The sequence below is a fragment of the Manacus vitellinus genome, unplaced genomic scaffold (genome assembly GCF_001715985.3).
Source record: "Manacus vitellinus isolate BGI_N305 unplaced genomic scaffold, ASM171598v3 scaffold_5_pilon, whole genome shotgun sequence".
NCBI classification, from domain to species: domain Eukaryota; kingdom Metazoa; phylum Chordata; class Aves; order Passeriformes; family Pipridae; genus Manacus; species Manacus vitellinus.
This window is the reverse complement of record NW_021940682.1, coordinates 19,557,645-19,575,396: the sequence shown is the minus strand read 5'-3', so window position 1 is coordinate 19,575,396 and position 17,752 is coordinate 19,557,645. Positions and strand designations below refer to the sequence as shown.

General features: G+C 39.9%; 1 protein-coding gene across 3 annotated transcripts in view; it reads left to right on the top strand.

Moving 5' to 3' along the window:
- Positions 1 to 11,549, top strand: part of CNOT4 (CCR4-NOT transcription complex subunit 4) — a 42,481-nt gene extending 30,932 nt beyond the window's left edge. For 2 of the 3 annotated variants that reach the window (XM_018080689.2, XM_008920229.4), the window contains 2 exons: positions 9,155 to 9,367; positions 10,128 to 11,549. In XM_018080689.2, the coding sequence (XP_017936178.1) occupies positions 9,155 to 9,367; positions 10,128 to 10,429 (515 nt within the window). In that variant the 3' untranslated portion in view covers positions 10,430 to 11,549. The remainder of the gene's footprint in view (positions 1 to 9,154; positions 9,368 to 10,127) is intronic. The other variant, XM_008920231.3, reaches the window with a different exon arrangement.
- The last annotated feature ends 6,203 nt before the right edge of the window (positions 11,550 to 17,752 follow it).

Below are 17,752 nucleotides of genomic sequence, written 5' to 3'. Positions count from 1 at the left end.
CTCTTTGTGTCTGTAGTAATGTCACCAGAGGAGCTTCAACTGCATTAAATGTTGGGCCTTTGCCTATGTTTTAGGGATGGAAGACTGCATTTATTGCTTATAGAACCTCTTCAAGGATTGGTGCACCAAAATTTAGAAAGGTTATTTCCTTTCACAGTTAACCCATAAGATCTTGGGATGGCTCTGCAGCAGCATACAAGGCAGCTCTGTTGTCTGGTGTAGCATCTCCCTTCTCCAGCAGGCAGATCCTTAGCCTTGGGGTGCTGTGTTCTCTTAGATGCTTTTCTAAAATACCAACTGGCACATCAAAATATACAATAAACCACTAGCATGAGTTAAAAGGTGCGATTTTATTAGTGATGTTAAAAACCTGGCATTTTCCTTCTAAGGACTGGAAATGAGTGCACTTGGCAGTGCCACCTGTTACTAGTAGTGTCTAACAAGAGGCTGTGCCTTGGCACAGACCTGAAACTTTAGCTCCTGCTAAGTCCATTTCACAAAATATCAATTATGACTGATACATTTCAGCAAAAAATACAAACAGTTCATAGACTTCCCATGTAAACTTTTTTTGAAATGCACCAACTTGAAAAACTGTTGAGAAAGAGCAAACGTAATATTTTAAAAATTGTATTGGGGGAGGAGATATCCTGAAGGTATAAGAGCAATTGAAAGAGCAGCTTTACAAAAACTATTTCTCTTCCCAGTGATACCACATCACATTGAGGGCAAAAAAAAAGTTGATCTTTTCCATCCTTTGCCGTCTCAAGGTTCATTTTACATCACAGCCTCATTTGAACTTCAGCTTGTCCTCAGAGGAATTATTTAAAAAAAACCACATGTATTTAAAAAGTAGGTCACCTCTATTAGAACACAGCATTTAGTAATCAGAATGAATTTCATGTCATGGAAATTGAAAACTTGGCTTTCTTGCACTTTATATAATTTTCCCACAGAATGATTGAAATAATCCACAAATATGCATCAGCCTTAATTGGTTTTTACAGATATGGAAAAATTAAAAATTACTTTATCATTTGTCAGAGCATGCTTTCATTGTGCTAATGCTGGTCTTGCAGTCTGGGTCAGAGGACTGGTTGATTGGTTGGATCTTCCTGGAATCCAGAATCTCCATAACTGGATAGGCTCTCGCTAATTATAAATATTTCTTTTTTTCTTTGCCATTTCTAGTTATTTCATTGCCCATAGGGCAAATTTCAATTTTTTTTTTTTAAAATTTATGCATATATTTATGCATGTACCCACAAGTACACTTCTACACATGGGATTTTCATTTGAAGTCAAAGTTTGTTTGTTCCACTGACAGACAGCGTAACCTGGTGAGATGGAACCCTCCATGATGTGAGAGTAAGCAGCTTAGGTTAAAATGAACTTTTTTTCTCAGATGAATGGAATTGCATGCTGTCTGAGCTTTTTAATCAAACTGTTCTGTATGTAGGATTCAAGTACCTGTTTCCTTTGTTTCAGTATCTTAAGTCTTTGTGCACTTTAGTTTAGATTTAAGGAAGTTTTTAAGATTATCAACATCAAGAACTAGCTGTTAGCTCAAGCAAAAAAAGAGATGATTTATTGACTAAGATGGAAGAATTACACAATATATTGTCTGATTTGTATGCAGTACATTGGACCCCAGCTTGAATCAAGTCCTGCAGTTGACCACTATGTGTTTTCAGCAATAAACTCTTAAAAAGTCAGTAATAAAAAATAATGGGATACTCTGGAATCCTCTGCTAGGAAGTCAAGCATATTTTTCTAAACAAGTTAGAATCTCAATTTGAAATTTGCTTATAGCTTAAAATTGGGTGGCTGGCTGCTATAATTATATATTAGATTTGGTCTCCTGAACCATGGCAAGTATAAGTCAATCACAAGAACTCACAAGAAATTGCTTTTCTCAAACCTAATAAAATTCTGACACTGTAGATGTAAGCAAATATGAGTCTTCATATTGTCCCCATACTAATGTTGTAGAAGGGATTTCCCGTGAAAATAAATGACATTTTCTGACTCATAACACTTATTTAGTCACAGAAAGCTTAACAGTTGTACTGTCAGATCCTTATCAAAAAAGAAAATTATTTAGAAAAACTTTCCCTTTTTAAGTCTATACTTTAGAGTTCAGTATATTCCTCTTCTACTTGCTAGCTTGGCTAACTGGCAAGTTAAGTTGCAATTGATTTTTTTAAAATTGACGCATAGTGTGCTTTTGTTTAATAGCTGTCTTTTAAATTGGGTGAAACTAATATAGCCATGGAAATCAACGTGGAATTGAGATATAAGGTGCTTTACTTGCATTATTTTAAAACTGAGGGTATACTGGTGTCTGTTGTGAATCAAAACCAATTTTGTACGCGTGTGTTTGTACATAAATGTGTGTGAATGTATGTGCTTCTTTCCTTAGCTCATAGAGCTTATGACTATAAGACTTTCATGTGAAATCCACACTGTGGAATGACACTTAGAAAGCCGTTTTTGTGAATTGTCAAGTTGTTTCCCGTGTATAGACAGTGTTTGTGAGGCTTTTAAATGTTCCCTGCAAACAGCTTTATCTTCTAGTGCTCCTGCCACTTGATATCTCCCTAATATGAAGTGGCTACTTGCATTCCTGATGGGCAGCACTGCTGTTTAAATGTGGGAAGTTTCAGTCCTCTTTAATCTGCCAGTAACGCGGTCAGGCCTCTCTGAATGGATGAAACTTCATTGTTTGGTTTAAACATTGTAGGATTCCTAACAATCATAGATACACAGAATCAATTAAATCTGAGAGTGAAATCTGTCAAAGTGTAGAAGCTTAACTGGGATTTAATTCATGGTTTTAAAAATTCCATGAAGAAACAAGCTTATTATTCATATTAAAGTGACATGGGTACAGTTCTTATCATAACTGTTTTATCGTTGGTTAAATATATAAGCTTTAGATTAAAGGCTTTTGAGTTTATCTAATGTGATGGGCATAATTTCTTTTTTGGATGTGGCAAATTGTCCTTGCCTTCTCTTTGCCCCAAAGGGAAATATTGGACAACTGTTTGCAAAACAGAAGTACCTGTAGCGTAAAGTCATTTTGAAATTAAAATAGAGAAGCCTCTGTCACTTCTCAGAATAGGGCAGTGGGCTGTTTCAGGGGAAGCACGTACTGTCTGTGATACCTGTGAACATGGTAGCACAAAGCATGGACCTGGACCAGGGATGTCACTTCCCAGGGTATGCTGCTCTTGGGGGGGGGGGCATTTGTTTCTAATTGAGTTGAAAGACTCCTGGTGAACTCTACCTGGTAGTCTTTCCTGTTCTTTTTTTTTCTCTCATGTTTCTTTGGCTTCAAAGCTGTTACTGTACAGTGTCCTTGAAGATTTCACAGGGGCCTTTTTACAGGCAGGTTGTTGAAGTAGCTATTTTATTACCGAATACACCTTGATAGTCTCTGCTGCTTTTGTTGCTAGTCTGTGCAGTCAGGTATGTGGCATTGCTAAGAAGTTTGTTTTTCTCTCATATGATGATTTTCCTCTGAATTTATTTTACTTATTTGAAGCTTTTCTGTAGTTGACACAGTTGTGTGTCTTGGTCACACACATAGCATACTGATGTGTTCTTAAAATAGAAATAAATAATTGCAATCTAGAATTGCAGGACTGCTTGCTTTTCAATGGGACCAGAATATACAGGACTCAGCATAAATATATTTAGTGTTTTTACACAGTTAGTGCTCTTGTAACAGTTTGGGGTATAATTTTGGCAGAACAAAGAAATAGACTTGCTTTACATTTAACAGTCTTGTGATCTTTTCTATTAGTCATATTTTTAAGCATGTACTGTGTAAATTTTGCTGCGGATTTGACCATAGGCTTGTATCAGATTTGGAGCAATAATGCGAAATGGTCTAGTCACTGTACACAAATATTCATTTTAGTGGGCTTGTCTCACTGTAAGTTGTGCTATCCCATTACCCTCAATATAAAATATCAAGTACATCAACATCACAAATGTGACACAACCACATCTGAAACACCTTTGGGTCTACATTGCAGCGTCATGTCAGAATTTTGGAAGTCACAAACCAGTGTGTGTCAGTGCAACAGATGCTTGTGCAAACATCTTCCAAAGCATTGATTATGTACAACAGAACAGTGTTCTGGCTTGGCCATCATCCTCTTCACTGTCTGTCCCCCAAATACACACTGCTTTGCCTGATTTGAAGGAATAGTCTTACAGCGTTGCAGGTGGAGAATAATGAGGTAACACTACCAGACTGTCTGGTAAGATGTAATAATGGGGCAATTACTTTATTTAGAAATTTATTAAATGACTAGTTTTTGTACAGATTAATGTTCAGCCTTCTCAATTGTATTATTTTTAAAAGTTAACTTTAAATGATTATTTATTTAAATTGGATGGACAAGTTATTTTTTTGAAGAAGCTTATTTTTCTTTCATTTTGTAGTCTAAGACAGTGGTTGACTTTGAAAACTTCACATGCAAGTACTTTTATTTCACATTGACATACCACCTCAGACAGTCAAATTTCAATGCTAGAACTGTGGGATTAGTTCACCCCTGTAAACACAAGTTTCTGCTAGACCAGACAGAATTATGAAATGCACATTGAGAGAAGACTGGAGTTCAGGTTGTGTATTTGGGCCATGTTTTTTCATAATGGTGCTTTCAGTGATGCTTCACCAGGTTATTCTCTCTTCTGGGAGGCAATGCTGGGCATGAGGGGAGGAATCTCATTTATTTTGGTGTATAAAATATTTTCTTTGCAGTCAACTGAGTTTTACCCTGGTTTTTTCTGTTTTCCCACTGTCCAAGGACATGCTACTTTAAATTAAGATGAAGTTATGAAAGGAGATGGCATTTCCACTCCTTGAGAGAAGGAAACAGTGGTGTATTGGTTCTTATGTACCTAGTTGTGATGTCCAACTGAGAAGTCTTCTAATAGTCAAAAAATTACTCCCTCCAAACAATTAATTTTAGAAGTAGGAAAGGGTAATAGGCTGTTGCCTCAGAATTTTTAGGATTTTTAGCCTTTCGTAGATTTTAAAGTAGCTGTGTAGTATATAGATTTTTAGTGTAGTTGTATAGTCTGTCACACTTTAGAATAGTAGTTAAAACTTACCAAACCCTATTCCCCACTTCATATCGAATTTTCTAAATTCTTCAGGCTTGTTTAGGCTCCTTTCAAGGCAGGACTATAGTAAACACATTCTGTTTAACAACATATGCCTCCCAGGCCTGAACAACAAGATACTGCCATAGTCAAAGCAACCTTCAAGCCCAGAACCTTGGAGAAGTTCCAAAGACAGTATGTGCTGTGAAGAAGAGGAAGATGAGGAAGAAAGGGGTCTTGGGTACTCTGACTCAGTTCAGGGGAGGTGTGACAGGGAGGCAGATTTGGGGAGGATCTGGGGGGCAGATAGTTCTTGGATTGGATGGATAATACCATAAAATTGTAGAATCCCTGGACGTGGGCACGTGCCCTTGTACTCCTTATGCCAGAAGACTTTCACTGAAGACCTGCTCTCTACTTATCTATACTAAATTCACCTGATGAGGTTTTTTTCTCCCGATCTTTGGGCAACAGGCAAATGCCCTTTTTAATAGATCTGGGTTAACTGAGAGCTAACCTTTTCTCATTTTTAACTATGGTACTTAGCTCCATGGTGAAGTATAAACCTACTTAACAGGAAGAACAAACTAGCTGAGGGATGAGTAGTGAATTCTGAAGGTATTTATTTTCTGCAGTTGGTGGAAGTAACATTTGTGTTTGGGGTGGACTTGGATTTTCACTTAGGGTCTTGTTTTAAACTTGTCAGACTCCAGCAAAGATATGCTGATTTAGTTGTTCGGTTTGGGTGTTGGTGTATGGTTCCTGGAAATTGCTCATGTTCTCTCTGGGTACTTTACTTAACATAGCCAGTAACTGAGAAAGCTTCGGTAGTGTTTGGTGTTTGTTTTGTGGGTTTCTTTGTTTTGTTTTTGGGGTTTTTTTTTAACTCTGTGCATTTATTAGCTAAGCTGGAAAACTGTTACAGACACCTGAGTGATGTGGTGCTTGGGGTTTCTTTTTGTGTCAGAGGTCAGTGTTTTTTGTCCTAACTTGCCTTTCAGCCCCACAAACCCAGATGTCTGGAAAAGACAATACATTTTTTTAAATTTTCTGTTTTGTCACTTGGTACTCAGGACAAAGCATACATATTTTCTTATAACGTCTAATAAGAAGGGGGCCTAATGCCCTACAACATTTATTTTCCTATCCTGTTTCTTATAACATCTTTCAGGCTTTGTCTTCATTAGACTTCCTCAATGACATGTTGCAGGTGTGTATTTTTTTACACATTTGTTTTCTTGTACATGAGTTTTGAGGACATGTTGGGGCTTAGTAATCTCTGTGACTGAGACCATCATATGAGCATGCAGATTCCCAGCTCACAGGTATTGAGATCAGTATGGTCGCTCATGCATGGACCCAGTAAGCATTTTTTATGTGGTTTTTTGCATTGTAGTAGAAGTGAGTAATTCAACAGAGCTATGTTTCTTTGCACAAGCTGTTGGAAGCAGCAGTGAGAAAATAAAGTGGAAACTAATGGTGTACCATGCAGAATCTGTTGCAGTGATCATGAGCTGACTGCTTTTGTTCTGAAAAGTTAATTTAGAACTTGTCTCAAATGGCCTTGTAAGTGTTCAAGAGGCTTGTGAACATATTGAGGACATTTTTGACTAATACTTCGTAAAATTTTGATTTATTATTTTTAACCCCGGGATTGTAGGTTTTGATGAAAAACGTATTGCACTAAATTCTTCAAAGCACTTATTCTGTGCTTTAGAATTGCAAAGGAAAAAATAGGAGCTCTGGAAGGAACAGGAAGTAGATTTGGTTTACAGGAGGAGAAATTAAAGTTGAAGTGAAAGCCAGTTGTATGCACTATGGCTTGATGCAAAACAAACGCAGAATGAATTGCTGCTAAGCCTGCATTGTTTTCACCCAAAGGGACTTGTACACCAGGCCTCACAGGGCACATTGCTGCACATTTTGTTAGATACAGTCACACTTATGTCTGGAGGCTTGATTGCATCTTTGCACTAGGGTGTTAGTAAAAAGATGATCTTAGGTTGTTACTTGCTTAAGGGAAAGCTTCGGTTTTCTTAGGGCTCTTTTTTTCTTCCTGTCACACTGAAAATTTGAACTTTAGGTATAACATGATGCATGTAGTAACAGGCAGGCTTTACTTCCACTACCTGTTTTTTACCTGCCTTCTCTTTGTTTATGGGAATGCTTAGGAGTTGTTTGTTTTCCTGGTGGAGGTACCTCATGCCATAACCTCTGAGATCAAGTCACTCCCCAACCTCAGCCAGTAAGTGGGGATAACAGTCAGGAGTTGACTGTAAACCTTCCACTGTCTGTGGTCAAATGTGTTCTGTGAACTTGCCCAGACACAGAGGAGGATTTTTCTCAGTACCCTCTTTGTATCTGTGCCATTATCCCTGTGAGGACACTTATGTGTGTAGGTGGATGATTGTGCTAGAACAGCTGCATTAAGCATGCATAGGCTTAGAAATGAATGCATTGCTCCAACAGCCATCATTGGCAGAGTAGGTAGAGCAGATTTGTATAATAATTTGTTTTGAAGTTCAGTTGGTGACTTGGACTGAAGTATTTGTGATTTGTGACTGAAGTTGCTTGTTGTAATTCTGTACAGAAGCAGAATCTTTAAATATAAAGTTTATTCTAAAAACTTTTGGCCTGGAGAAGGAAAGTTCTGCATGGAAGCACAGAATTTCAAGAAGTAAGTTATTTGTTTGGTTTTGGAGGTTTTTTCCCCCTTGTAGCTACAAAAAGGCAATTACTCGAGACATCTCTTCTTTCTGAGCATTCAGCTTTATAAATATTGCCAGGGCAGGTTTTGATAGCAATTGAGACTGCTTTCTTTGCTCTCTAACATAGAGTTGCAAGTTAGTGATATCCTCTAATTTTCCATGAAGACTTAAATCTCTTCTGTTGTTGATGAAGTAGCATCAACGTGATGTTGTGTGAGTATCTCTCTATAACAATTCTGATTGACATCAAGGTCTTTTCTTCACTTAGGATAAGCAGAGATGTTTAAAAAAAACCCAAATCAGCTGTACTCTAGATATGTGTCAAAAAGACGACGTTGTGCCAACTACTACCCAACACTTCCTTTTCAAATATAATTGACCACAAGTTAATGAAGTAGAACTTTCTGTGTTGGCTGATAAATACTAGAATGCTTGTGTCTGGTTTGTTTTGCTTTGAAATACTTAAAGCAAGAGATGGATCATAGAACCTAATAGTCTATTCCTAGATAGCATGGTGTAACTTTTGTGTTCAGGGATCATTTGCTATAGTGCTAATAGCCACATTATTCTGTTGTCCTTTATCAATACACGTCCTGAAACATTTAGGCAAGTAGCTGAGACTTGACTGTTTTGGTGTCCATCTGGTTTTCTTCTGACCAAAGTTTTGAGGATGTTGCTGTGTCGGGAATTATTCTGAAAGATCTCTAAAGAATTTTCACTACTGTTCTTCAACTGCAAGAGGAAATTTCACTCCCTCCAACTTCATTACCATTACCTTCAGAAGAACATCTGTAGGGCTGAGAATGAGCAAGCTATAATAAAACAAAAGACTTTTGTGATATTTCTCCAGCTCCCTGGTTTCTCATGTTCGGTTTCTATTGCAAAGCCCTACCTAGCCTTTCTTCATTTTGATACGCATCAAACAAAACAACCCTTTTGAGCCTGCTGCCCATTAATAAAGCAGCCAAGTTGCAACAGAGGTATTCTCATCAAGTACCCAGTAGATTTTCTCCTATTAGTAATAGAGGAAGAGCCACTGTGTCCTTGATTATTCGAGTCTCTGAACTGACATGGGGAAATATGTATTGGGAGAGGAGTTAAATCTTTCTCCCGCTACTTACACTTGGTTTAAAACCTGCCTGCCCCTGTGAGTAATTCATCAGTCATGGAAACTTTGACCCTAGTTTTTGGACAGGGAAAGTATTAAATGCTTAGCTTAAAAAGTAAAAGCAAAATCCCATACCCCACCAAAGAAGGACATCTGTTTCTAACTTCAGCTTTTTATTTTTTTATCTTTCATTTTTTTTTGTTGGTAAATCTCCCAGACAACAGCAGTTCTGTAGAGAGTTTAAATATGAAGGAATGGCAGGACGGGCTAAGGGCACTTCTACCGAACATTAACATCAACTTTGGTGGACTGCCCAATGCTTCTTCCCCCTCCAACGCCAACCACAGTGTACCAACGTCCAACACTGCCACCACCGACAGCCTGAATTGGGACAGCCCTGGCAGCTGGATGGACCCCGCAATCATCACAGGTAACCGTTTCTCACTCCTTCAGCTCCACTGGCAAACCATCAGATGGGTATTTGGCACAAACTGATTTACATCTGGAAAAAAAAAAAGACAGTATGCGGTGGTCTCTTCCAGCTTCCATCCACAAAACCTCAAGGTTCCAGGAATTTTTGTGGAACCGCTAGGTATAACAGAGCGTCACTTAGGCCTTTGCAATGCATGCCCGAGACCTTTGCAGGCAGTCAGGTGGAGCAGCACTTTTCTATACGGTCAATCTATAGGTGTCCCTTCTGCTGGATGGCATGTCCGGTACGCGCGCCGCTGGTCCTGAGGCACTGAAGGCAGTCACTGGACTTTGTTATTTAAAAAGGGACGTACTCCACTTGTTTATAAAGCTCTCTTTTATAAGGCTGTCTGGTTGCATTTCCCTGTTAGACAGACTGAAGCATGATTCAAGTAGGCAGAGTAGAAGGTGAAGCATGCAGTGTACTGGCAGCTTGGTGTGGTAAGATCATGTTGACAGGGATGCAGTTCTTGAGAAAGATGTTTGATAGAAAAACGTGTGTTTTATGAAGAAGTACTCTGAGGGTGAACTTTCTCCTATCTGGAATTCATGTTAAATGTTTTGCGGGCGGGGTAATTATACATAATAATGCATTTTCTGTACAAACTAATGTTTTTTCACTGTTGCTTTTTGTTAGGTTAAATTGACCTCCTTCATGCTCAGCTTATTGCTTCTACTCTGACTTGCCTGTATCCCTGTTTTTTTTCTTCTTTTCATAGGTATCCCAGCCTCCACAGGAAACAGTTTAGACACCCTTCAAGATGACAATCCTCCACATTGGCTAAAATCTCTTCAGGCCCTCACAGAGGTGGACGGCCCCAGTGCAGCACCATCACAGACGCACCACAGTAACCCCTTCGGCACACAGATCCCTCTGCACAGAGCCAGTTGGAATCCCTACTCTCCTCCTTCAAACCCCACCAGCTTCCATTCCCCACCTCCAGGCTTTCAGACAGCCTTCAGACCCCCCAGTAAAACCCCCACAGATCTACTACAGAGCTCAGCGCTGGATCGTCATTAGGAAAGGAGGAAAAAGAAAAAAAAGAAAAATAAGACCCAAAACGTTAGAAATGCAGGAATTGTCCCACCCTGACTCCTTCCCATGCCCACCTACTGTTCCCTGTCATATCTTTCTTTCTGAAGAATCCAGTTCCTGATCAAACTTCCCCCCCAAATGCAATGCCATCACAGGGTCATGACCATATCTTTTCGTTAAGTTTTTGCAGAACCAGTGTTTGGAATACACTGTTTGAGATATTTTCTAACCATTCTAAGGAAAAAAAAAAGAGAGAGAGAGAGAAAGCAAAATGCAGTCTCAATGCCTAAGGAGAATATTACTGTCTTATGTCTCTTGCACATGAGTATTTCTGCCTAGTGGAAAAGTGTCAGTCTGCAGTAGGGGAAAAAATGCAATGCAGAATCAAATGCAGGAACATGAAAAAGGTATTTAATTTAAATGAAATTACTGAACATGTGGGGCAAAGAGTGGCCCAGCATTTATTTTGCATTGTGAGGCACTACACAGGGAAATTGCTATGTTGGTGTTTTGTTTTGTTTTTTTGTTTTTGTTTTTTTTGAGCAGGGGATTTTATTGCACCAGTCAGAGTTTGAGATGAAGTGTGTTGAAAGACAAAACACTTATAGCTATGAGTAACTGGCATGTTGCTAAAGAGTGGTTTAAAGAGAGGAGAATAAGATTTTTCTTTAATTTTGGCTTTAGATTTAAAGTAAACTTTAATGTTTTAAAAGTATTCACAGATTTAATACCTAGCATATACATAATATAATTATAAGCAGCTGAAACACGAGTGATATTTACTGCAGTCTTTCTATCTCCTCTGTCAGTCTCTCTTTCTTTTTTTTTTCTTTAGAAGATTCACCTGATTAGGGCACTCTGGGATAGCACTGCATTGGGGCCACATGATCACCATCAGGAGCAACCTCTGACCTCCTCTGCCTGCAGCTTTTACTTAACCCTGTAGTTTCTGGACGTTTGTGCAGTATTGAAAAGACAGGAAAAAAGAAACAGATAAATAAACATGGTTATAACCTGACGCTAAAACTAAAACCAAGGAAATGTACCTCTTTCTTCAGAATTAAAACTAAAATCTTAAATAAAACAGAAAACTTGATGATGACTTCATGCTTGCTTTTCTGGTCTTTTAATGTTGGGTTTTTAATTACTGCATCTGGTAAAACCATATGTCATTGGGTGTTTTGGGTTTTTTTCCTATTCATCTAAAGCGGATCTACTTCATAATTGGAAAATACTGCTTTGCATGGTAACTTCTGTATTGAAGGGTGGAAAAAGCATACACACTTTAAATTTTGTAAAGGGATTCTCTTGTCTTTACTCATTGCTGTCAGTCTCTGTTATTGGTGATATCTTTTTAAATCTGAAATATGAAAAACTTGTTTATATTTCCTGAATTAAATGCCATGGCACTTGGGATAGATAGCATGCAATAATACGCCTGAAGGTTGTGGCAGAGAATTCTAGTTAAGTGAAGATGCTTTAGTCAGCATCTTCACTTAAAGGTGTAAAATAGTATCACTGCACAGCAGGGGGTGAAGAGCTCTTAATGTACAGAAGGCCTCCAACAAGCTCTTACTCTTCCAGGCAGAGATACTTAAAACCAGCAAGCTTGTGGTTGGGGTGGTGACTGATGCAGTTCATGAGGATGGCAGAGAGTCTGAAATCCTGGAGATGCCTGTGCAGAAGGATTTCTCACCTGGTGTGAGCTATATAGATCAGGCTGGCAGCTTTCCAAAAATGTGTCCTGCTGGCAGGGGCAAGGAAGGGAATTCCCACTGATGAACTGTGAACACCTAAATGGGGATGGAGGGAGACTGGGAGTGGGAGCAAGTCCTGAGTTGGTCACTGTACAGAGGAACCAAGTATTGAATCTGCATAAAGTGATTCTAAATACCCTGCTTTACTAAGCATCACTTGGCGACTACATGCTTTTGCTTTTCTCTCCCCTGAGTTACCATTTTGGTGCTGTATTTACTGTCTGTATTACAGAACTGAGTGCGCTGTTTCTGAATGGGTATTGTTGCTGTCACATGCCCTGGTTACTTGGGAGAATGTGCACACCCTCTGATGCCAATGCTTCCCCAAAAGCAAACGATGTTTTTGTCATCCAGCCATCCCCTGTACAATGCCCCCCTGTAACTGCTGGTGGTGGAAGAAGTGCTGCAGGCTGGGAACAGCCTCTCCTGTGGCAGTGCCTGCTGGTACCCCTGCACTGAGCATGCAGCCCAACAGGAACAGTCATCTGGAGGTGCTGGTGAACATGTAAATGATCTTTGGTTTGGAGGCTTTTTTTCGTCTCCTTTACCAGTTGCTAGACATTTCTCCACTTTTAACATTCTCTTTTAGAGGGGTGCCCTTCCTGACCCCGGAAATAAGCAAGCCAAAGTAGCTCTGACTACTTTCTATGTACCACAGCAATTCCTGAAACTGCTGCTTTCTTCAGTTTTTTATTAGTCCCTTTGTTGCAGTTTAGGATCTGCAGCGGGAAACCTGTGCCCATGGTCTGCTACCATTGGAAAACATGCTTTAGCCACTCAGGAGAGTGCTTACTCCCTGCTGCCATACAGCAGCTTCTGTAGTCAGCATTAGCAACAAACTTGTAGCTTTCAGGAAAAGGTTTGCAACTTAGAATGATTTTTCTCTTTATGGTGCTGCTTTCCCAAGAAAGACTTCTTGGTGGATAACCTTAGAGTTACAACAGTTAAAGTATATCAGTGTTCAGATTGTGTTTTGGGTGCAGCTTCTGCCACTTCTAACCTAGTTTTACTTACTGTCTGATGTGGATTCCTGCACCCCCCCAGTTGGGAACCAACCTGGTATTTCACTCTGTTCAACTAGGTCAACTAGTTTCTCCTGAGGTGGTGTGTTGGGTTTTTTGGTGGGTTTTGTTTGTTTGTTTTGTTGTGGGTTTTTTTGATGATTGACTCTTCCTGTGAAAAGAAATTCAGTACAGAAAGCTTTACTGAAAAGAGAACATCAATGTGTCTGCTTTGACTGTGTGATTGTCTCAGTGTGTGGTCTTATATATCATAAGGACACTTGGCAGCTCTTTCTTTCATTAAGCAAAGAACAGTGCTTGACTAAATGGCTGCTGACTGAGGACTAGCAACACACTTGGTAGATGGTGTCTGGTGAAGATGAAGTTGGAGAAAGAGGATGGGCCGGAGTCCTCCTCCAGAATGGGTATGAGTGTATGTTGAGGGAAGGAAGGGAGTTATTAGCCGTGAAAGTGTTGGTGCAAGAAGCTGTGTTGCATTTTCAAAGAATTTGCAATTCAGGTGTGGTAATTGGAGGGTCAGCAGTGCTGGATTGATAGTAAGGGTTCCTGCCTTCAGCTTTTTTTTTTTCCCCTCAACTTTTTAATATCTAACAAGAGAATGATGGTTTTTGAGATTACAGCAAGGAATAAAATGTCACCTTCTATGTAAGGGGAGGAGCCATTGCATAAGTTCCCTTTACTTTTATATCTTCTCTTTCCTACTTGCAAATCAAGTGTCAGCAGGTATGTGCCATTGTAAGTGCAATGTCTTGACAGGGCTGTTTTAACCATACTTAAAACACCATTGCCAACTCTTATGACATGGCAGTTTTTAATTATGAAGTTTTTATTCTACTTCCTGAACTCTCAACTTTTTTCTTCTTCTCCACCACAGATTCTGTTGTCCAAGAAGTTTTTGTCCTGAGATGCTCGTTTAATCATAAGCAATAAAGATGTTGAATTTTAGGAAAAACAGAGAGTGATTTGGGTTGGGGTTTTTTGTTTGTTTGTTTTTGTGGTTTTGGCTTTGTGTTTTTGTTTGTTCTGTTTTAGTTTGGGTTTTTTACAGTTTGGTAGAGCTGGTCATGCTGCTTTGTGGAGATTTTTGGCTTTATCTGGTGAGGGGGAAAGGGTCATGCATCAATTTCCATCTTCACTCTTGCAAGGGAGTTGATAAAAATACACTTGAAAAGCTTGTAAAACCTGGGTGCTTATTGTTCGTCCCTCTCCTCGGGGCGTGCGAAAGTTGCCTTTAGCTTGGGTTTGGTCTTGATCTCTGGCATGTAAATCCACTGCATGGCAGGTGGTGTATTGCCTGGGACTGATTCCCTCTGGGCAAAGCTGTAGTGCTGGAACTACACTGCTCAGAACTGAGCTGTGTCAAGAAACTGAGGGGTAGCACAGTGCTTCAAGGGTTAGGGGACTGGAATTGTCACCAGCTGTATTTGAAGGATTATGTGGGTACTTGTAATTTCTTGAGGGGAATGAAGTCTCCTCCAGTCCAGCCGCCAGTGACATGAATTTTCAGTGTGACCAGAGCACGTAATATAAAGTGCTGTTTGGCATGAATCCATGCTTTAAGAGTGGTTGTTGCTTTACATCTCCTCCAGCAGCATGTGGCTGCATGGCTGGCTGTGGAAGTGCTCTCCACTTCACTGGTTTATGGTCATCTGTTCAAGCTGAATGCAGGTACAGTAATGGCAAGGGCTTGTGCTCCTTCCTCTTTGCCCAAATCTCAGCATCTCTTTCTCCCTAGTTTGGGATGTTCCGCTGGTGGAAAGGAGCTCTCAAGTCCTCTTCTGTTAATGGTTGTGACTGTAAACAAAGCTCCTAAAGAGGAAAAAGTGAAGCATCATTATTGCTTTGGGCTACAGTGTAAGAAAAGGTGTAGCCTCAGTATGCTGTGATCTACATGTGAGAGCACTGTAGATGGGCGAGATCATCATCTTCCCTCCTTTCTGGGGTTTCCCTTTGCCCTAGGCACAATACTGTTGTGTATGTGGTAAAGATACATCTCCTGAGATGGAAATGGCCAAATGAAGTTGTTGCTATACAAGTAGGGGGAGCTAGAGTGAGTTGCGGGGATGCAGGAATCTGAACTGCTGCTTTGTGCAGGTTTGAGGTGAGGTCAGTGATCCTGGCAGCTGTGGATTTGTTACCAGCTTTGCTGATGAAAAACACTGGTTTAGGGTGGTCTGATACAGTGACTTAGGTGTGGAAGTCATTTGAACAGAGATGGTGTCACTGTGGAGGAAAGCAGTATAGAAAAGTCTTTTTAATCTAAAATCTACAGGAGAGTGATCTGTCTGACGTGTGGTGGTCAAGAGGTTGCATCCCCTGCGACACAGATGAGTCTTTCAGTGGGATACAGGCATTGCATAGTTACTGTTGCTATCTCCTGTGAAATCTTGCTGAATTGCTCTTTCTTTTCCCCAGACATCAGACTTAAAATTTTGACAAATACAACTCCATTTCAGCATTGCTTGGAGAGAGGGTGGGACTTGCTTAGCTCTCTCCTCTTCCTACCAGCACTTAAAATGTTAGTGTAGACAACTTGTACAGGCAGAAGGTGGCCATTCTTTTCAAGTTCACAATGAATATCTTTTGGGATTTTTGTGGCTTTAGCATTTGGATGTTACAGGTCCTGGCATTAACCTTGCCCAGATCTTCAGAAAGGGTCTGAGACCTCTTATACCAGTGCCAACAGTCACAGGAGGCTAGTACCTTCACTGGAGAACTTAAAGTTGTGACCAAAACTTGTTTAGCTCTTTCAAGATAAACAATGCAGGCTGAGGTTTACAATGTGGAGTCTGAAGCTTAAAATCCTGTTTAAAACAACAAACTGAGGATGCTTGCTCTCATTGTTCAGACACTCATCAGGAAGTGACTGCTCGTGACGTTTGCCTGGGACAGAACTGGCAGTGAGCTGGCCTTGCAGCTATCTTCAGTTCCAGGGTCCACCTCTCTGTTGGATAATCCATGTGTATAATTTAAATTAAAAAAAAATGTGATATGTAATGTATTGCATCATTGGATATTGCATTTGATGTAGTGATAGGACAAAGAGGGAATGGCTTAAAATGGAAAGAGGGCAGATTTAGATTAGATATTAGGAAAAAATTCTTCCTTGTGAGTATAGTGAGGCACTGGAACAGGTTGCCCAGAGAAGTTGTGGAAGTGTTCAAGGCTGGGTTGGATTGGGCTTAGAGCAACCTGGTTTAGTGGAATCTGTCCTTGCCCACAGCAGCGGGGCTGGAACTAAATGTTCTTTAAGGTCCCTTCCAACCCATACCATTCTATGTTTCTATGTTACATAAAACATTATAACTCAACCTCTTGGAGCTTCAGCTTCCAGTAGGGAGGCCAGGATCTTAAACAGCTGGAAACCCCCTTCCTTAGCATGGAGAAAGCTGGAGTTTCTCTTGTGGTCTGCAGGGGTGAAATGGTGGAGAGGGCAGCACCTCATGCGCTGCTCTGATGAAGACAGGTTGGGTAGATGGTGGTTCCAGGAGGAACCACTGAATAACGTGGCAAGAATGCATGGGATTATAGTCTTATGAGGTTTGCTGCTTCTGGTTTACAAATTACTTAAAGCCTCTTAAAACCTTCCTTCTTCTTCCTCATTTGGTAAATAAATGCAAATAGTGCTTCTTGTTGCCCTACTGATGGTGCCTTCCTAAGCTGAAGCTGAGAGTGGCTCTTCACGCTTGAACTCAGCTTTTTGCTGTGCTGGTCCAAAGAACTGAGGCAAACACTGAGGGATTGACAGGGAAACCTGCAGTAGAGCTGGGCTTCCTGCCCTTAACCCATCTTTCTTCTGTTGGTTCTTCTGCTACATGAGATGCCTTTGGAGGAAGACCTGGCTGTGCTTCTTCTCAATGGAGGAATTTGGCTAAGTCTGACAGTGTTTTGGGATCAAATATTTCTGTTAGGAATCTGAGCTTTGCACACACACACACACACACACACAAAAAAAAAAAGTCAGAAAAATGTTGCTCCAATGAAACTTTTCAATTTTGTCAAGTAAATAATTTTTTAAATACCAGTTGTATAAAATGCGTTTCAAGGTGACAGTATTCTCTGTATGAAAAACTATTGCATCAGGTTTTTATTGAAAATGCTAACTTTTTTTAGATGACACTTCAAAATCAGCACCTTTCTGGACATGCTTGAAAAATTATTTCTATATCTAAAATGCAATCATTTCAGTTTTTAGTGAAAGCAGGTGTCAATATAGCAATCTTATGTAGCGGAAAAAGAAAATCTCACTTTTGATTTGAAAACCTCACTCAGATCCAAGGAACAGCAAACTGAGTCCCAAATGCATTTTTTTGAACAAAAAACTTTTTGGAGAGAAGGAAAATTGTAGTGAGGTTTCTTCTATTCATTAAAACATGACAAGGGAGGGAAACAGAGAAGGATAGGAAGTCTCATTCCCATCCTCTTCAATTTCCCTTCTGTTCTTTTTCCTGATTTTTTGTCTCTTAAAAAACAGCTCTTTCCTACAGGAACAGGAAACTGGGGAGCACTGTTTCCTGGACTGAATTCCT